The sequence below is a fragment of the Lithobates pipiens genome, unplaced genomic scaffold (assembly GCF_037356315.1).
Source record: "Lithobates pipiens isolate NorthernLeopardFrog02 unplaced genomic scaffold, aLitPip1_a1.2 Scaffold_1, whole genome shotgun sequence".
NCBI lineage: Eukaryota > Metazoa > Chordata > Amphibia > Anura > Ranidae > Lithobates > Lithobates pipiens.
The window spans coordinates 116747919-116770028 of record NW_027507685.1 but is presented as its reverse complement, the minus strand read 5'-3'; the positions used below and the strand labels follow the sequence as shown (position 1 = coordinate 116770028).

The 22110-nt window shown below is 44.4% G+C and overlaps 1 protein-coding gene across 2 annotated transcripts; it reads left to right on the top strand.

Moving 5' to 3' along the window:
- Positions 1-410: 410 nt before the first annotated feature.
- Positions 411-19917, top strand: LOC143973562 (cis-aconitate decarboxylase-like). Of its 2 annotated transcripts, XM_077474528.1 has the most exons (6): positions 411-558; positions 9539-9593; positions 9812-9999; positions 14927-15031; positions 15113-15318; positions 16284-19917. In XM_077474528.1, the coding sequence occupies exons 1-6, from the start codon at positions 538-540 to the stop codon at positions 17203-17205; spliced, it is 1497 nt and encodes a 498-aa protein (XP_077330654.1). In that variant the 5' UTR covers positions 411-537; the 3' UTR covers positions 17206-19917. The 2 variants fall into 2 exon arrangements, with proteins under 2 accessions (XP_077330654.1, XP_077330582.1); XM_077474456.1 differs by lacking the exon at positions 411-558 and having other exon boundaries at positions 9512-9593.
- Positions 19918-22110: the final 2193 nt, after the last annotated feature.

Below are 22110 nucleotides of genomic sequence, written 5' to 3'. Positions count from 1 at the left end.
ACAGGTGGAGGAGATTGAGGGGTTAAATCATCTTGTGAAAATCCCGGGACTCCCCAGGGAGGAAATCCAATCATTTCCCTTTGGATGATCGATCCGCCCACACACAATATAATCTACTGTATTTTTAGTTTAAGTGAAACATTAACAGTTCAGATTTATGAAATCTACAAAGTTTATAAATATAAAGATGTTTTTATCTGTATTGGGCTGTAAAATGTAAAAATCAATGTTTGTGTGACATAAAAAGATTTGATTGTTGTTAGAAAAAGAGTGATTGGGGCTATAAATGGGGGAGGTCTGGCATGGCTACAAGACGAGTCAGCAAAATATTATTGTTGTTACAATGAGTCGATCTTTTCACCACCTCGATCTCGTCTCTGCCAAAAATTCCCAACAAATATTCAGCTTTTGTTTCCTGGGTGTCAGAGGACCGCCCACTTCCTGAGGATGATGTCAGGACTGCCAAATAAATATTCTCTCTTCTGACCCAGACAGCCAACAATCATCCGAGAGATCGTCCCAGATATCGATCGCACCATGTTCTCCACCGCCATACAGGTGACTTCTATTATTCCGGGGAGTTCAGTCTGCAGGCGATAGGATTCAAATGTTATTGTTATTATTATTATTATTATTTGTAGTATTCTTTATTATTATTATTATTATTATTTGTAGTATTCTTTATTATTATTATTATTATTATTATTATTATTATTATTATTATTATCTTATTTAATTCACTATACTGAAAGTCTAACTTTGTTACATTTTAGTCATTTGTTTTTCACAGTGCACTAGTTTATGGGCAATGGTTATTTAGAATTTTTGCACATAATACTGTGTGGTATTTGCAGAGTTACACTTCTGAGAGCTGCTTTTTCTTCCACAATTGAGAAAGAAATATATATATATTTTTTTTTTACTTTATTCAAATATTATTGTTATTATTTGTAGTATTCTACTTATTGTTATTATTGTTATCGATTATTTGTAGTATTTTTATTAGTAGTAGTGGTGGTCATCTTCTTTCTCTCTCTCTTTCTTTCTTTCTTTCTTATTTCTTCTTCCTTCCTCCTTTTCTTCGTCTTCTTTCTTTTCTTCTTCCCGCCTTGGCAACTTATGATGTCACAGTCTCAGCATCCCCCGGAACTGTGACATCACCCGGTGACTCCGCCCCTTATGCCTAATATAAGTCACCGTGTCCCCTGCATTACAGCGGGAGAGAGCGCCGTGAAAAGAAGAAGACCGGGCCAACGCTAGTAAAAGAGTTTCTGCTTCCGTTCATAGCAATGAAACGGTTCTAATCGGAACGACTCAAGTCCCTTGGTCTTAGAAAAAAGCTTCCTGTACCATTTGGGGGCGACTTGTATTGACTTCTATTACAGAAGTCGATTGCGGGCCACACTGAAGTCGTTCTGTATGGGGCGGATTCAGAGTCGGGTGACTATGAAGCTGCCCCCGGTGTGAACCGAGACTTGTTGTCATTATTTGTATTAGTAGTAGTATTATTATGCCCCATACACACGGTCGGAAATTCCAACTGAAAAAGTCAGATCAGATTATGTTGTCGGAAAATCCGATCGTGTGCGGGCTCCATCAGATGTTTTCCATTAAAATTTCCGACAGAAAAAGTTTGAGAGCTGGATTTAAAATTTTCTGACAACAAAATACGATCGGACTTTTTCCGATCGTGTGTAGAGAATGCCGATAGACAAAGTGCCTTGCATGCTCAGAATAAATTACGAGACAAAAGCTATTGGCTACTGGCCACTTTATAGTCCCGTCGTATGTGGTTTACGTCACCTCGATTCTGAACGATCAGATTTTCCGACAACTTTGTGCGACCGTGTGTATGCAACACAAGTTTCGTACAAAATCCGTCTGAAAAAATCCAATGGATTTTGTGGTCGGAATGTCAGACTGTGTGTATGGGGCATTTATGGTTTTGAATATTATTTGTATTATTATTATTAGTAGTAGTAGTAGTATTGTTTTTAGTATTAGTAGTAGTAGTATTGTTTTTAATATTATTTGTAGTATTGTTATAATTGGTTATATTATTGTTATTATTAGTAGTATTATTGTTTTTAATATTATTTATAGTATTGTTATAATTAGTTATAATATTTTCAAATAACATTTTATTCAAGATATCAAACAGCGTTTGAAAGTAGCCTGAGCATTGTGACACAAAAGCAATGCTAAGACACAAAATTAACTTATACATATTTGGTGTCATTACACAACATTCTAGTTGGAGAATACACAAGCTCAGCGTACTGTGATAGCTATCGATACGTAATGACATTCCACCATCTCTTCTCTCGGGGCTACAGAGGGACCGGATAGCCAAAGAAACAGAGGACAAGACATATAGAGTAGAAAGAGAAAGAAAAGGGTGAAAGAATAAGAAGAGGGGAAAGAAGGGGAAGGTAGGGGAAGGGAGTGGGGGTCCATCTCTCGGCTCACAGTGGGTCCTCATGATGATGCCACTCCTCCCAGACCCTGTTATGCGCCTGTAATTTTTTCCATATTTTCTACATCTTTTATTCTAACATATAGGTCCTCTTGAGATGGGGGGGCCTGTCTCTTCCAGTGGAGGGCAATCAGGCATCTAGCGGCAGTGAGTATGTGTCTTAACAATTTTTTGAAAGGTTTAGTAATCCGCAGAGGCGACACTCCTAGTAGGAAAAATTTCGGGGACAGAGGGATTGGAACCCCCAGGAGGCGGGACAGCAGGAGCTGGATTTCTGTCCAAAACTGAATAATCTTAGGGTAGCTCCAATAAAGTGCTCTTGTCTCCCCGACAGTGCCAGCATCTGTCTGAGCTTGAAGAGTATATAGCATGGAGCACACTTGGCGTCAGGTACCAGAAATATAGTATTTTGTACGCGTTTTCTTTGTATAGAGTACAACATGAGCTCTTGGCTGCTTGAGACCAAATCAGCTGCCAGGTTGCCTCCGGGATCCCCTCTCCCAATACCCTCTCCCAATACCCTCTCCCAACGGAGCATATAGGCATGTTTGCCCTGAGTGGCAATAGAGTAGGAATTGAGCAACCGGTAGATATCAGATATCAGGCCTCGGCGTGCCGATCCTTCTAATATGATGCTCTCGAAGGGGGACGGCCCCGAGAACTGGAGATCCGAAGTTATGGTATGAGCATAATGCCTTATTTGCAGATAGCCATAGAAAACCTGGAGAGGTAAGTCATATTTTGTTTGAAGTTGGGTGAAGGATGGGGTCAATCAGGAGATCCCGTGTCGCCCAGGGAAGAGACATCTAACGCATAAGTCCAGCAGGCAGTTCAGGATTGTAGAAAAAGGAGATTAGGGGCGGTTTTTTTCTGAGCCAAGGTTATGTTTTCGCTAGTGTTTTAGGTGTTCTGCCTTACCTGTTGTGTTGTATTGTTTGAGCCGGGGAATGCCCCAAGGCTATGTTCTGTACTTTTTTCTTTTAAAACAAATAAAAAGAATAAAAAAAAAAAAAGGTTATGTTTTCGCGACAGCATGCACCAGAGTGATTTGAGCAATGTCATTGACCCCAGGAGTCTCTCTGGGTCTACCTCCGCTTTTGCCCCCCATAGTAGACTATTTGGGTGTGTGCGCGCTATCCAGATCTTTTCAATTTCTGTCCATTTATTGTATGTTTTTTGGGTGAACCAGGAGGTGATCGCTCGCAGTTGGGTCGCTTGGTAGTATTTCACCAAGTCTGGGAATGCCAGTCCCCCGTCACGACGAGAGGCCATCATCACTGAGCGGGGTATCCTATGTTTCTTGTATTGCCAGACAAAGCACATCAGGTCAGTCTGCAGTTTCTGCAGAAGCGTGTATGGGACTGGGATTGGTAGTGTTTGGAACAGATATAGAAGTTTGGGGACTATGGTCATCTTTACCGTTGCTATTCTACCCAGGAGAGAGATATGGTGCATCTTCCATATCTGTAGTAAGTCCCTTATATGGCAAAATAGAGGGGGAAAGTTGGCTTGAAACAAGGAGGAATAAGAGGTTGTGATTTGGACTCCTGAATATTTGAGGGCTGTGGCTTTCCAGTGATAGGGGAAGTATTGTTGTAGGTGTTGGATTTCCATGGGTGGTATATTAATTGGGAGTGCCTCCGATTTGGACGCATTAATTTTATAGCCAGAAAGGGCTTTATACTTATCTAATTCTGCATGCAGATTGGGAAGCGATATTCTGGGCTGGGTGAAGGTGAGTATAATGTAATCCGCAAATAATGCCAGTTTAAATTCCCTTCCCCTGACCGATATACCTCATATGTCCGGATTTCTACAGATGGACGCCGCCAGGGGCTCCACACAAAGCACAAATAGTAAAGGGGATAATGGGCATCCCTGGCGGGTCCCGTTCACTATCGAGAAGGTGAGGGAGAGTGCGAAGGGGGACCTGGGACGTGGGGTTAGTGTACAGGTGTTGGATCGCTTGCAGAAAGGGTCCCTGGAAACCCATGTGTTTCAGCGTGGCAAACAGGAAGGGCCATCCCAGGCGGTCAAAAGCTTTTTCCGCATCCAGGCCTAAGATCAGGGATGCTTGACCCTCCCTATTTGCCACGTCAATCAGATCTATGACCCGTCTAGTGTTGTCGCCAACCTGGCGGAGGGGAACAAAGCCCACTTGATCCTTATGGACCAAGGACGGCAATATCATATTCAGTCGCATGGATAAAAGTTTCGTGAAAATTTTTAGATCCGAGTTCAGGAGCACTATTGGTCTATAGCTCGTGCAGAGAGAGGGCTCCTTGTCTGGCTTCGGGATTAAAGTAAGGAAAGATCTCTGCATGTCCGAGGGTATGGACGTGTGGAGAAGGAAGGCATTGAAGAGTTTACACATGTGTGGTAATAGAGTAGGGAGAAAAGTTTTGAAATACTCATAGGGGAGGCCATCTGGGCCTGGAGATTTGTGCGTGGGCGGGGCTTTGATGGTAGAAGTGAGTTCCTCCTCAGAAATAGGTGCGTTAAGGGAGGCGATATCTGAGGATTGAAGGTGGGGTATTCCGCTGTCTTCCAGATATTGGGCTAAGCGATCCGTTAAGTCAGGGAGGGGGAGGGCAATGGGGGATCTCAGGGTTGTTATATAAGGTAGTGTAAAATTCTGCAAAGGCTTGTACTATGTCATGGGGGTGGGAGACTAGGTCTCCTCTCTTGTTCTTGATTTGGTGGGGTGTCGTCAAATTGCGGGCCAGAAGGGAGTGGGCCTTGTTGCCTTTGTCGTAATAGAGCTGTTTTAGCCTCCTCAGCGCCTTTTCCACCCGACCAATGGCAAGGTCCTTAAGCGTTGCGTGGAAACAGATAATTTTTTTAAGGAGAGCTAGTGATGGGGAAGACTGTAATGTCTGTTCTAGTGACCTCAACTCCCTCTCAGTCCTCTGTTTGTGGGCTATAGTGTCTTTCTTCATCATTGATGAAAGGGCCAGGCATCAGCATTGTGGGCCTCCCAAAGGATGGAGGGAGTTATCTCGGGGATGTTATTTTCAAGGAAGTAGTGTTTTAGTGTTGTATCTAATTCTACCTTAGATGGGAGGTGCTGCAGAAGGAAAGTGTTTAGCTGCCAATTGCATGGCTTACGGGTGGGGATACTCAGGTCCAGGGTGATGGTAATGGGGGCATGGTCTCACCAGGAGATCGGCAGAATCCACGCTTCATCAACGACTCGAATCTTCGCATTGTTGACAAATAGGTAGTCGATACGGGTGTGGGTGCGATGCGGTGCTGAATAAAATTTGTATTGTCTCTCTCCTGGGTGAAGGGCTCGCCATGAGTCAAACAGAGCATGACGTCTGGTTAATTGCCTAAATATTTTCAAGTCTCTGGAGATCCTGGGTTGAGTGTGTTTGGGGTTCACTGTATGGCAGTCATGTATGGAGGAGTGGGACAGATTAAAGTCCCCCCCGACTATTAAATATTCGTTAGGTGTCCGGAACAACCTTTCAAACACCTTGGTTAAGAAGCTGCCCTGGTGGGTGTTAGGGGCATACAAGGTACATAGAGTGATATTCTGAGTCTGCCACAAACCCCGAAGAATCACAAAGTGTCCTCTCGGGGTCCACATATGACTCCCGACATTGGAATGGCGATCCCCGCCTTTTTACGAGGAGTAAACGCTTGGTAAACTTGTGAATACCATCTGGAGGCGAACTGGACCATAATTATGTCCGCTCCGGATTGCCTGAACTCTGCAAGTGCCAGATGTCTCTTCCTATTGGAATTTAGCCCGTGGACATTTAATAACATTACTTTAGCCATGGTGATGGATATGTGCAAAAAATAAAGGTACTTATCTGGTTCAGTCGCCGGGGAGACAGAGAACTAACTTGGAGGAGTGGACAATAGCCAGAGGAAGTTCGGGCAGTTAACAGGAACCCACTCAGAGCCGAAGAGGGGGTGGGGAAGGGGAAAGTGAGAGTGAGAAGAGGAAAAAAGATCAGGTTAGTATAACACGCAATGAGGTTGGCAGATATGACACGTATATTTTGCAAAGGCTGCAAAACGCAGGAATACATAAGTTCCAATAGGTCCATCTGGTCAGAAGTAAGGACGACTGGCCAGAGGGACACAGGAAAATACTTGCTACAAAAACAGTTGAAACAAATAGCAATGCTTTTTCAACGGAACTCTAGGTGGTAACCTATGGGGGGTCAATGAACGGAAGACCACCTACTCCCTATAGCTTCACCTAGGAAGCTCCCAATGTGTTTAGCAGGAAAGGTTATGGAGGGCCTAACGGGGTACTCTATTAACACTATATTTCAAGGCACAGAAATCCATTCGGAGTGTATACTTTCCCAGGTAAAAAGAACCTGCCCTCATCAGCCGTTTTTGGGTTTGGTGGTTTTGCGAGGGGTGTCTGGGTCTCGGGAGCGTTTGGTTGGGGGGATTAGTTATATTATTATTAGTAGTAGTAGTAGCATTATTGTTTTTAACAAGTAGTATGGTTATTATTTTCATTTTTGTTGTTATTCTTATTGTCTTACATAGTTACACAGTTAGGTTGAAAAAAGCCCATCCTGTTCAACCAACATCTTCTATTCATTTTTAAAATACAAACCCATCAATTTATCTGTGTCACAAAAGTCATTATAAATGGTCACTTTGGGAGAAAAATAAATAAATAAATTGCCAGAAAATTAAAAAAAATAAAAAAGAAGAAAATATGAATAGATGAAATGAAGTTGCATGTTGCAAGGGGAAAAAAACAAAAACCTCACTGACTTATATTAGGCTGGTGGTTGGACTTTAATAAGTTAATAAAGAAACTTCCTCACCTCCAACAGTCCCAAAATAATTTTATAATGTAAAAAAATAAAAAGAAAATTTGCAAAGTTTATGGGGGGAAATGGAATAAGTGTGATATTAACTTTTTTATTAGTTTATTAAGTAGAGATGAGTGAACTTCAGTGATTTTACATTGATGAAACTTTACCAAAATTCTTGAAAAAAATGTTGTGAATTTATACAAAATAAAATAAAACAAAGGAACCTTTAAGGCTTTAATATTTCTGAGTAAGAGAAAAAAAAACAGCAAAAAAAAGGAACTTGAAATATTTGAAGTGATTTTTTTTAGTTCTAATGTACTTTATTGTTATGTGATTATATTTTAATATCAGTAACTTACACAAAAACTAAGAGTAAAAAATGACAACTGATTGTGTATTGTCAAAATTGACATTTTTTTTATTTATTTGTATTACTTAAAAAGAAAATCAAATAACAACATTTACCAAAATTATAAGCATTAAAAAAATCACAAAGGAAAGGAAAAAGAGAATATTTCAAACTTTATTTCTTGATGGTGATTATGTTGCAGTGCTGAATGGAAAAATTTAAAGGCCAATTTTACCAAATTTTTGGCAAGTGTGAAATCTGTCATTTCACCTGAAAATCTCTGAAATGCATTGCTGATCCTCACAACCCAGAAACTAATTTGACAATCTGCGTTTCCCTGTTTTTTTTGTTTTTGTTTTTTTTCATGCAAATAATATGGCCAAAGAAAAGTTGTAATATTGTCATGTAAAGGATAAGAATAGCTTTAGAAATACAAACTCATTAATGTGATCACATTTATCGGTAATCAATAATGTCAAGAATTTCTCTATGGAATTTTTTTCCTTCCAATAAAGTCACAAAGTGGAGAATGCAATGCTGAGCGCAAGCGGCAGGATGGTAAGTGGGTGGTGAAGTCAGAGCGCCCTCTAGTGGAAGTATTGAGCACTACACCCAGCTCAATGACCCAAATCCCAACCATTGCTGTGGATCCGATCATTTCCATCAGTAAAGAGGCATAATTGATCATATTCACCCCGGTGCAGATCAGGCAGAATGTATTACTACTTGGAACCCTAATTCTTTATAAATATAGAAAAATATGGGAAGGCTTCTTCACAGTAACAACTGTGAAAATGTGGAACGGACTCCCTGCAGAGGTGGATCCGGCCGGCTCAGTAGATTGGATTCTTTCCTAAATGTACAGAATATAACTGTATAGTAACATTTTATAGGGAAAGGTGATCCCGGGAAAATCCGATTGCCTCTCGAGGGGATCAGGAAGGAATTTTTTTTTCCCTGCTGGAGGAAATTGGATGATACTTTGCTGGGTTTCACCTTCCTCTGGATCACCTGTGTGTGAAGGATTGTTTATATGGGATTGTGGACGTTTCTTTATTTTTATTTGTTGAACTGGATGGACTTTTGTGTCTTTTTTTCAACCTGACTATATACCTGTATCTATATAACTATTTATACCTGTAACTCTGTAATAATCCCTTTTATGTTCCTTCATCAATTACAATTTCTATGACCCCTTTTTCCTTCATGATTTATATTTTGCTCTCACTGTAATCTGTTATGATGAGTGTAGAAGTCGGACTTAAGGTGCACCCCGGGGAGTCCACCTACCACTAGCCAGGAGCCCAGGTTTGGGTGACAAATATAAAGATGGCCATACAGCTTACAATCTGATTGTACGATCCTCTGTAGACCAACCAAGAGCTGTGAGGGTTCACGTAAAGCAGTGATGGCGGACCTCGGCACCTCGGAGGTTTCCCATGATGCCAGTGTGGTTGAAACATCCAGGGTGCCGAGGTCCGCCATCACTGCCCTAAACCATTCATTCCATTTTATTTACAGCGATTGTTTGAAAATATGGAAAAGTTGTGTCCACTTCAATCACCCAATCGGGTGTGAGGAAAATTGATACATTTTTTTCTTGCACATGATTGGTTGATAGATGTGAACACACCTTCATCTCACACGGTAAACATTTATCTGCACAGTGATCGTTCGCCTCCCACATGTATCCAATCAGAAAAGGTCTTGTAGTCCATGGTATTTGGTGGATGTAGAGAAGATTCTACAATCAGATTGTGAGGTTCAGGGGGGAGGGGCAGCTCTGGATGGCGGCAGAACTCCGGATGAACTTCCAAACATTAAAATGAAAATCTTTTCACTGCAGAACTGAAATCATTTCCCAGACGGTGAAAAGTCGCTGAAATCTGAATGTACTTTTCTGTTTTATTCCTCCAGAACACAAAGAAGATCCACTGTCTGTCCAGACACATCCACCAATCAGCCATGAAAGGTAAGGATGGAAAAGAATATTCCAAGTCCGGACAACATGGGACCGCCCACGACAACCAATCACACTTCATATCACAAGAGACAAGCTCTGATTGGTCACTTCCCCATTGGGAAGGTTGGTCTGTTCCCATTTCCTTGCTCTGGGTTTTCCCATGTGATATGAAGGGACAGAGATCAGAGGAAGAGTCGTCACTAATAATAATCTTCTGTCGGTTTTAGTGGTTGTCAGAAGCCAGGATGAGGAGACAGTCACCAACAGCTTTGCATCGTTTATCCACGGGATACGCCCCGGGCACCTCCCCGATATAGTGCGCCACAGAAGTAAGCGCATGATGCTGGACAGCATTGGCGTTGGATTAATCGGAAGCACAACCCACGTCTTCAATATCATCCTGAAATATTGTCAGGTAGGTCCCCATGTACAATATCACTGCCCACCTCACCCCCACCAATGACCTAAATACAATAGAGTATTGATACACACTGTGTATGATCTGTCATACATTTTATACACACAATGTATCAATGTTTTGTAGGCCATTGTGTTTATGTCTTCAATATACAGTATGATATGTTATCTCCGAGCCCCGATGAAGGGATTTGTGAAACGCTCTAGTTATATTTTCTGATCTTTTGCTGTAAATGACAAACATTCCCAGGACTAAATCTTGAGTTATGGAGATCCAACCTTCTATATAGACCTTCACTTTGCTCTGGGGATCCAACCTTCTATATAGACCTTCACATTGCTCTGAGGTTCTCATACTTCTATATAGACCTTCACATTGCTCTAAGGTTCTCATTCTTCTAGATAGACCTTCACATTGCTCTGGGGCTCTCATCCTTATATATAGACCTTCATATTGCTCTGAGGTTCTCATCCTTCTAGATAGACCTTCACATTGCTCTGGGGCTCTCATCCTTATATATAGACCTTCACATTGCTCTGGGGCTCTCATCCTTCTATATAGACCTTCACTTTGCTCTGGGGATCCAACCTTCTATATAGACCTTCACATTGCTTTGAGGTTCTCATACTTCTATATAGACCTTCACATTGCTCTGAGGTTCTCATCCTTCTAGATAGACCTTCACATTGCTCTGGGGCTCTCATCCTTATATATAGACCTTCACATTGCTCTGAGGTTCTCATACTTCTATATAGACCTTCACATTGCTCTGGGGCTCTCATCCTTATATATAGACCTTCACATTGCTCTGAGGTTCTCATCCTTCTAGATAGACCTTCACATTGCTCTGGGGCTCTCATCCTTATATATAGACCTTCACATTGCTCTGGGGCTCTCATCCTTCTATATAGACCTTCACTTTGCTCTGGGGATCCAACCTTCTATATAGACCTTCACATTGCTCTGAGGTTCTCATACTTCTATATAGACCTTCACATTGCTCTGAGGTTCTCATCCTTCTAGATAGACCTTCACATTGCTCTGGGGCTCTCATCCTTATATATAGACCTTCACATTGCTCTGAGGTTCTCATACTTCTATATAAAAAAAGAAAAGAAAATGGTGTCCCCAGAGCGGGGCTTTTTGCCAGCAAAGTTTAACCTGTGTAGTATAAATAACATTGACATGTAGAAAAGTAAACTAATATTGTAAATATTTATTAATAATAAAAAAAGAGGATAAAATAGGTCACGCAGTAGTCGAAGACTGAGCTCCACTAAATAGGTAAAAATGTATGGTATTACATGTATGAACAGAAATACACATATACATAGACTTGTGATGCTTGAAACATAGTATCAATACAGTAAGAGATATATGCGTGTAGATAGTAAAAACCCTTTACGCGTTTCAACCCTCCCAGGGGTCTTCTTCAGAAGGTTACTATCTATTTATGAAAGAATAGAAAAAAGACAAGCATAAATATATATCACAATACATGATGCACTGTGTTGTACTAAAAATAATCTGTTGTAGACAGAGTATATATCAAAACATTGTAAGATTACACAGTTAACAATCAAGCGATACATATTGTAACAATAAATACCTATGTTGATCACAAGGGAAATCCTCTTTTAAAAGACCGGACAGGATTCCGTACATTCTCCCATAATCTTCATAGATGTGCCGACCTTATGTAGATGGAAAAAATGGCTAGCTCTGCCCGGGCAGGGGGGGGAAGAGCAAGGAAAATGGATCCAAAGGGTAAAAAGCTTGCAAGGGATCACATCCCTATTACCGCCTCCAAAACATAATAATGGAGGAAGGTATGGGTATGGGTAAGCGGGATTAGGAGAGAGGGCAACCTACAGGAAAAGAAAGGATATAAGACATGTGTATATATATATATATATATATGTATATATAAAGAAGGGCCCTATTTGGAAAACTATCACCTCTGTATAGAGAGATAGGACATGCCCGCATGCAGTGTCAATAGTATACACACGTCTAGGATACACATATGTCAAGTGAATCCTGCCATTTCAGAGTGGAATATTTCACTCGGTTAGAGTGTGAGCAGATGCCCAAAAAAAAATCCCCAAAGAAAAGACCAACGCCAGACCAAGACACCATATGCAACAAAGGTGGGAAAGGGGGGAAGGATGAAGAATAAAGAGGGAAAAGAAACAGAAAGGGAAAAGGAGGTGAAGTGACTACGAACTAGTGCCAAAAAAAACTACAAAAATGAACAAACAGTGAACATGGCTAAAGAAAAAGGTGAATGGGGAAAGAAAGTGAAGTGGTGTAGCAGCTTCAGAATATCACAACGTGACCACAGTGGTGCAAAAATAAAATAATGTATATATACCTATAGCCAATTTCCAATGGGTCCACATTGGACAACAGAGCCAAAAAGAAAACACTCAAATAATAAGTGGTAAAGTGGCTTAGAAGTGGTGACCTTTACAATACAGCCCTTCACATTAATATGTTTCCATGGGGCCAGAGTGGTCTTAAGTCTGCAAATAGACAAGAGATAGTCTTATACTCCTGCCGACAGAACTATATATAGTGCAATAAAATGAGTGGAACAGCATAGGGTAAAAGAACCCAAGGACTTACCCAGTTGCATGAAAACAATGTGCGTGTGCTCCTGTGGATGAGGAAGTGATGTGCAGTGTGAAGGGGTGGGATATAAGTAGCCCAGGTTGGGTTGATAGGTCAATCAGAAGTCTCCACCCGTTAACCCATGACCACTCTTGGTCGCCTAAAAAACAACCGGATGTGGTCCCCTCGGCGTTCCGGAAATGACTCTCCTGATAAGACGGGAGAGTGCACGATAGCGTCGCACCAGCGTGACGTGGGTGCGTCGCGTCGCACGCGCGGATCGCGCGTGCGCAGTGAGGCCACCAGTCCGATACCGTTCGGAATGCCGCCGACCAGAGATTATCGTCCCGGGTAGACGGGCAGCGCTCACCCGTTCGTACCCTGGGACCTAGTGGGGAGAGGCAAGCGCGCGCCACTGCCACTCCCCTCTTCTGGTCGTGAAGCCCTACCCCATTGGTCCATCCAATCGACATAGATAAGGATGGGAGATAACCTCACATGGCACCATCTAGTGGAGAAAAATGGGAAAGTGCAACCGGACCCTCCGTAGTACAGCATAAGGGATAGTAAATCCAAAAGAAGGTATATTTTAATAACAACATGTCACAAGTAAAGAATAACAATAAGTAAACATAAATGAAAAACATTCCATAATGAGCATGTAATCTACAGGTAAACTGGGCACACAGAAGGAGAGATCTACTGGTTGGTGTATAAAAAAAAAAAAAATATGACAGACTAGTGATCACGGGACACGGAGTTGTATGCTGCACCAATGCATCACACACATGCACATACGGCCCATCAAAACCACAAAGGTAAACGGGAGCAGGTGGAATGCACCCATTCCAAAGGGAGATGGGGTGCATGAGCATGCGGCATGCATAGCATGCCATGCATACATGCAGCACAACCAGCCAACATACGTGCCCCACAAGACCCACGCACGAAAAACAAGAGGTGAATGGATCTGCAAGGAAGTCAAAACCAAAGACACAAAAGTATATTGAAAGGACGACATGGAAAACACATGGCTAATCCGCAGTGTGTCACTGTGTTTTGCCAGAGGTGAAACCCTTTAGAAATGGAGCAAACGATATGGCTTCATTCAGGCCTGGGGAAACGGTAGCATTGAGCTTAAAGATCCATCCCTGTTCGAGTTGGAGAAGGGTCTTATTCCAATCTCCCCCTCGAACAGGGATGTGTATACGATCTAAAGCTACAAAGGAAATAGCGGGCATCTTGTAGTCATGTGTAATTACTACATGTCGTCCAAGGGGTACATAAAAGTTACCAATCTCCATATGGTAAATGTGTTTGGCCATCCTTTTATGTAGTTCCAACTTAGTTTTTCCTACATAGTACGACCCACATTCGCACTCCATGAGGTACACAACCCCACGTGTTTGACAATTGGCGAAGTGGGATGGACGAAATGTTCGACCATTTTGGAGTTGAAAGATTTTATCCCGTTTAATGTACTTGCAGGTAGAGCAATGCCCACAGGGAAATGATCCCAAAACTGAGCAGTGCACTGCTCGTCTTGCTTCATCTCTATATTCACTTTGCACTAGTTTGTCGCGGAACGAAGTAGCGCGTTTGTGACGCACTCTGTCTCTTCTGTAGTAGGAATGACTTTATTATTGAGAAACATTGTAACTTTATACACAATTCAAGGCACATGCTTTAACATGAACAAGGGCCCAGCTCCGCCCACACATCCCAAGACTCAACACCTCATCCTGACGTCTGCTAGGCTTCAAACGATCCCACCCAATACACATCTTTTCACAAAGGGTTGGCAGCCAGTCTGTCTGGCACTTTACAATACACACAAGGACAGACTTAAATGAACAATAGAAATGCAAAACAACTTAATTCCTCACAGCAATGATACTTAACCCCCATATACAGTATACATCCAATCTATATACAATGTATATACAGCCTTGAATATGGCTATCACAGACCATATCGTGGTTTCTTTTATTCACCCTGTGTCCAAAGTGACCCCACTGTCACATCATCCTTTTTTTAAATTTTCACATTGCTCTGAGGTTCTCCAGCCTCCAAGGGTTGGAATTGATCCCCATTCTCAGGAACATCCAGAGCCACACCATCAAATTTATTACCCAATTTCAAGGTGGAATCCAAAGTTAAAGAAATGTCCACATTTTCCAATGATTATCGATTATTTCTGGTGTTTTTGAGAATACAGATTTTGCAGTTTTTCATTATCCATGTGTTCAGTGCTATACCTGGAGGAGAAGGTCACAGGAAATATTCAACCTTCATTTTGATTCTTTTTCAGGATCTGCATTTTTGCACGTATGGAAATACTTCTCATTGCTCAGTTTATGGACAGAAAGGTTTGAAGGTCTCCCCCACCCTGGCCGCATATGCTAATGGAGTGGCTGTAAGTATAGCAGGCCGCCAGTAATAAACCCCAGAGACCAGAAGAGGGTGTAAGGTCTCTAATAATGTCTTGTTGGTTCAGGTTCACTCCATGGATTTTGATGACACGTGGCACCCCGCCACCCACCCATCCGGTGCTGTCCTTCCAGCTCTATTGGCACTGACACAGATGGTTTCCCAAGAAAGGCGAGTCACTGGAGAGGAGCTTCTGATGGCTTTCAATGTTGGAATTGAGATTCAAGGAAGATTGATGGGCTTTTCCAAGGAAGCAAATAACATTCCTAAAAAGTGAGTTGTTACAAAGGTCACCATTTTTATAATTGTATTCATCGCTGTTCTGTTCCAATATAATATATGGATACATCTACACCCAGGCATTGTCTTATCCTGGGTGGCGCAGGGTGGGGCATTGTTTGGACAAGATTAGACACCAAGGGGTCTTTTTTTATGCCACAGTTACATCATATAGAAGAAATGACCATCACACCTACTGTATATGAACTTGTTAGACAACCCATAATCCTCCACTAGTCTAGGAAGACTTTCCACAATATATTGGAGGGTGCTGTGGGCATTTGTGCACAGTTGTGAGGTCAGGTACTAATGTTGGAGAAGACCTGGCTCACCATCGGCATTCCAATTTATCCCAAAGCTGATCAGTAGGGATGTGGTCAGGGCTCTGTGCAGGACACTCGAGTTTCTCCAAACAACTGGTCACACCATGTTTTTATGGAGCTGGCTTTGTACACGGGGGGGCAGTCATGCTGGAACAGCAAAGGGTGTTTAGTAGGGTAGAGGTCCAAAGGTGTTCAGTAGGGTTAAGATCAGGGCTCTGTGTAGGACATTCATGTTCCTCCATGACCTCAAACCTACTGAACACCTTTGGCATGAGATATTAACTCAAAAGTATTCAGTAGGGTTGAGGGCATGTACTGATATTGGATGAGAAAACTCAATCCCAAAGGTGTTCCAAAAGTCATGAGGTCAGGGCTCTGTGCAGGACACTGGAGTTCCTCCACACCAACCTGGTCACACAATGTCTTTATAGAGCTGGCTTTGTAAACAGGGGGAGGGGGGGGGGGGGCACAGTCATAGTGTGGAATAGAATAGAAGATCCTACCTTAGACTGTTATTTTATACACCCCAAGGAAGAAATGAAACCTCAGCCCTTCTATACTCAATTCTATGGCTTCTCTATCTTGTATTATTTAATACATAATAATTGTTTAAAAATAAATGTTTTCTCATTACAGATTTCATCCACCTTCGGTAGTTGGAACCATGGGAAGTGCTGCTGCCTCTGCCAAGCTTCTTTTATTAGATAAGGAACAATGCATGCACGCCCTGGCAATCGCTGCCTCTCTTGCTGGTGCCCCAATGGCTAATGCCGCTACTCTAGCCAAGCCTTTACACATTGGCAATGCTACGAGGTTAGGCCTGGAAGCTGCTATTCTGGCTTCTAAAGGAATGGAGGCCAACTCCCTCATACTGGATGATGTCCCAGGTTGCTCTGGTTTTAGTGCATTTTATGGTGACTACCAACCTAAGTCACTGGCATTACCTGGTAAAAACTATGAGTTCCTTCTAGCAAAGCAAGACATTGCCTTTAAGTCTTTCCCGGCACATCTGGGGATGCACTGGGTAGCCGATGCTGCGGTCTCAGTCAGAAATAGATATATAGAGCACTATGGTTCTTTTGACCCATCTGCTATCCAATCTATAGTTCTCAGAGTCCCGATCTCCAAATATATCAATAGGCCTTATCCAGAGTCAGAGCACCAGGCCCGTCACTCCTTCCAGTTCAACGCTTGCACGGCTCTGCTGGATGGTGAAGTTACCATTGCTTCCTTCAATGATGATCACATGTTTCGAAAAGACCTTCAGCATCTTCTGAGCAAGGTGGTGGTGGAGCATCCTCAGGACAACAAGGCCAACTTTGACAAGATGTACGGTGAAGTGTCTTTGCTGCTGAAGAACGGGGATGTGATGGTCGGTAAATGTGACTCTTTCTATGGCCACTGGAGAAAGCCCCTGAGCAGAGAGTCCCTGCTGAAGAAATTTGTGACCAATGCCAGAACCGTCCTCCAGGATGACCAGATCCAAGGTGTCATCCAGATGGTGGACGACCTGGAGAGCGTAACAGACAGTTCACATCTACCTCTGCTGCTTCAATAATTCTGTGTAGTCAACAGGAAAATTAAGAAAAGGACAACTCATTAAACATTCAACTGTTTGTTTTATATGGAGTGGGGAATGGTTGAACCTTTTCATTCATCCGTCAGCATCTCATTGGGGGGATTACTTTTCCTGTAGGCACAACAGAAAGTGAGATAAAATCCACAATGAGGGGACTTCTCTCCTAGACAGTTGACACCAGAACAATTGTCCTCATTGGAAGATTTCCCCTCTCTTCCTCTTCTGGTGACAAATCTAAACTTTGGATTTCCCATCGTTTTCAGTCCCAGTGACAATGGTCACCAGGACAAGTGGAGAGGCAGAATCTCCATAGTGGGGACCCTGACAGCAATAAAAACCTGACAGAGGATTAACCCTTCCGCACTCCACCCAAAACTTCCAAACAATTGGTTATACAATTTAGGAGCAAAAACATCCAAAGCTTCATTATGGTTTAAAAAAACTTGAATGGTTCTTCTGTTGACAACTGAAAATTCTAAAGCTGGACTTTGGGATGACATTTCATTATTCGATGTAAAAGTCACATTGACAAATTACATTTTCTAGTTAATTGATAAGAAATAAACAATCTATTTTTTTTCTTAAATGCCAACAATGGGCACCAGAATGTTAAGAGGGGTGTAGGGCCAAATGTTTATAGGGAAGTACAGCCCATTTGTCTTCTATATATATTATATATTGTGTATTTATATTTAAATATATTTTTATAGATTCCTGTCTGTCAGCCATTGAAAATCTTTATTCTTAATATAAATGTAACAGAAGGGTGAGTGATCAGTGATTGGGGGTGGGTGATGTCTGATCTGAACCACCACAATCTGCAAAAACCGACCCCCCCCCCCCCCCAGAACTATGACCTCTGATAGTTGTAAAGAGCACAATGCAATGTACAACTCCTTCAATGTGAATGCAATAATTAATAATTGTTAAATCAAAGCAAATCGTTTTTGTTTTTTATTCCCTGGAAAGTACAGACAGTCTCGGTTCATGATGGGTGAGGATTGGGTCATGATGGGTGAGGATTGGGTCATGATGGGTGAGGATTGGGCTCACGTTGGGTTAGGATTCGGGTCATGATGGGTGAAGACTGGGTTCATGGTGGGTGAGGCTTGGGTTTATGATGGGTGAGGATTGGGCTCATGTTGGGTGAGGATTTGGGTCATGTTGAGTGAGGATTTGGGTCATGGTGTGGTGAGGATTTGGGTCATGGTGGGTGAGGATTGGGTTCATGGTGGGGGAAGTTTGGACTCATGCTGACTGAGGTTTCGGTTCATGCTGACTGAGGATTCAAGTCATGGTGGGTGAGGATTGGGCTCATGTTGGGGGAGGATTCAGGTCATGGTAGCTGAGGATTTGGTGTATGGCGGGTGAGGATTTTGGTTCATGATGGGTGAGGATTTGGGTCATGGTGGGTGAGGATTTGTGTCATGGGGGGTGAGGATTGGGTTCATGGTGGGGGAAGTTTGGGCTCATGCTGACTGAGGTTTTGGTTCATGCTGGCTGAGGATTCACATCATGGTGGGTGAGGATTGGGTTTATGATGGGGGAGGATTGGGTTCATGATGGGTGAAGATTGGGTTTGTGATGGGTGAGGATTGGGGCCGTAGTGGGTGAGGATTGGGGTCGCGGTGGGTGAGGATTGGGGTCGTGGTGGGTGAGGGTTTGGTTCATTGTGGGTATAGAATCGGGTCATGCTGGGTGGGGATTCGGTTCATGGTTCACCGACACCAACGATGGATCGTTATTCCTCTGACACTTTTCCTCCCCCTAATACTAAAGATGAAACAAAAGAGGATTCGGGACTTCAAATGAAACGTGTAGCACCAGCTCCTGAATAGCATGCACTATGTGTTTTTGAAATTTAACATTACACCTAAACTGCAGTTTGGTTTGGGTATAATTCTTCCAAATTTTGACCTCAGCATCAGTCTGACTGGACTATAGGATGTTCTGCCTAGCCATAGGGGGCGCTGTCACTTCTGGCAGGCATGGAAACACAGTCTGATTGGGTGCTTTAAGGTTACTTTTTCTCGTAGTCAGCCCAGTGGGAGTGTCACTCTTGCTGTGCTTTCTGGGAGAGGGTACTTAAGATGCAGATGTCACGTGTTTCGGGGATTCCGGTCCAGAAGTATGTTCTGACTCCATGGTCCTGGTCCTCCTGACCAGCCCCCAGGGTGCCTATGGCCTGAGGTGCGGATCCACCCGACTTTACATTTCGGAGCTGGCTAGCCCGAGGCAAGGAAACTAAGGCAAGGATTCAGAGGTGGTAAAGTGCTGTCTCTGGTAGTTGGAGAGGCCCAGCAACTTCAAAGTTATCCAGGGGAGAACTCTTCAGAAGAAGGCCATGCAAGGGTTGGCTCCTTAGTAAGAGCCTGGTAAAGCTGAAGGACCTAAGTGAATCCAATCTCGTTCGGTATCGCTGATCCGGCTGCAAGATACTGGTACCACACGAGTGTTCTACAAGTTTTCAAGTTTCCTGTTCATGTTCTACAACAAAGTCTGTGGCAGAGACTCATTCCTACATGTTCTACAACAAAGTCTATGGCAGAGACTTGTTCCTGGCCCAAACACCCTGTTGGCTGCTAGGCCTGGTGAGAGAAGGACTATCCAATTAGGGTGAGTATCCCGCTGTGAATGGCTATTCTCTGGATTTTATTCAAAGTAAGAGAGTTCTTATATACAGACTTTGACTCTAAGGCCGCGTACACACGCGGGGACTGTTCGCTGAAACTTTGTTCGTCAAACAGTTGCCGCAACAGTCCGCTCAAAATTTGCATGAGCGGACTTGCCCACACACGGCACTTTTTGAGCGGACTGTTTCAGCGAACTGTTTGCCAAACAGTTCGCTCAACTTTTGAAATGAACGGACTCGCCCACGTAAGGCGGAGGCAAGTCCGCCCATTTCGAGCGCGTGTACAGGTAGGCGGGGCCCGCGAAGGAGACGTCGCGGGCACCGCCGCCTGGAATGGACTTAAAGGGACACCCAACGCCGAAAAAAATCGGCGTGGGGGTTCCCCCAAAGTCCACAACAGACCCTTGTCCGAGCACGCTACCCGGCCGGCCAGGAAAGGGGGGCGAGCGAGCGCGCCCCCCCCCTCCTGAGCCGTACCAGGCCGCGTGCCCTCAACATGGGGGGTGCCTTGGGGAAGGGGGGGCCGCGCGGCCCCCCCACCCCAAAGCACCTTGTCCCCATGTTGATGAGGACAAGGGCCTCTTCCCGACAACCCTGGCCGTTGGTTGTCGGGGTCTGCGGGCGGGGGGCTTATCGGAATCCGGGAGCCCCCTTTAATAAGGGGGCCCCCGGATACCGGCCCCCCACCCTATGTGAATGAGTATGGGGTACAATGTACCCCTACCCATTCACCTGTAAAATAAAAGTACCCCAAAAAAAACACAACACACGAGAAAAAATATTTTATTGCACAGCTCCGGGGGTCTTCCGTCTTCGGGGGTCTTCTCGCCGGACTCCTCCGCTATCTTCGTGTAGCTCTTTTGCTAGCGGAGGAGTCCGGCTTTCTTCCTCCCCGCCGCCGGCCTCTTCTCCCGACTTCGGGGGTCTTGTCCCCCTCTTCGGTTCTTCTGCCGGGCCACCGCGCCTTCTTGTAGCTCTTTTGCAGGCGGTGGCCCGGTCTTCTGTCGCCGCTGTCGCCGTCGCCGCCTTCCGTTCTTCTTCTTCTTCTTCTTGTTCTTCTTGTTCTTCTCCAGGAGATGTTGACACGACGCTCTCTCCGGCCACAATGCCAGAGCCGCCCTGCGCTGCCACTTATATAGTGACAATGGGGCGGTGTCACATGGTATATGTCACATGGGTTGGTCACATGGTGACCCCGCCCCCTTACGATGTCATAGTCCCCATGTGACATCAACCCATGTGACCAACCCATGTGACATATACCATGTGACACCGCCCCATTGTCACTATATAAGTGACCGCTCAGCGCGGCTCTGGCATTCCGGCCGGAGAGAGCGACGTGTCAACATCTCCTGGAGAAGAACAAGAAGAACAAGAAGAAGAAGAAGAAGAAGAACGGAAGGCGGCGACGGCGACAGCGGCGACAGAAGACCGGGCCACCGCCTGCAAAAGAGCTACAAGAAGGCGCGGTGGCCCGGCAGAAGAACCGAAGAGGGGGACAAGACCCCCAAAGTCGGGAGAAGAGGCCGCGGCGGGGAGGAAGAAAGCCGGACTCCTCCGCTAGCAAAAGAGCTACACGAAGATAGCGGAGGAGTCCGGCGAGAAGACCCCCGAAGACGGAAGACCCCCGGAGCTGTGCAATAAAATATTTTTTCTCGTGTGTTGTGTTTTTTTTTGGGTACTTTTATTTTACAGGTGAATGGGTAGGGGTACATTGTACCCCATACTCATTCACATAGGGTGGGGGGCCGGTATCCGGGGCCCCCTTATTAAAGGGGGCTCCCGGATTCCGATAAGCCCCCCGCCCGCAGACCCCGACAACCAACGGCCAGGGTTGTCGGGAAGAGGCCCTTGTCCTCATCAACATGGGGACAAGGTGCTTTGGGGTGGGGGGGGCGCGCGGCCCCCCCTTCCCCAAGGCACCCCCCATGTTGAGGGCACGCGGCCTGGTACGGCTCAGAAGGGGGGGCGCGCTCTCTCGCCCCCCTTTCCTGGCCGGCCGGGTAGCGTGCTCGGACAAGGGTCTGTTGGGGACTTTGGGGGGACCCCCACGCCGATTTTTTTCGGCGTTGGGGTTCCCCTTTAAGTCCATTCCAGGCGGCGGAGCCCGCGACGTCTCCGTCGCGGGCCCCGCCTACCTGGAGACGCGCTCGTAATGAGCAGACTTTCCTCCGAGCGGGAACAGTTTGCTCATTTCGAAAGTGGCCTACACACGGGCGGACTGTTCGCTCAAACAAAGTTTCAGCGGACAG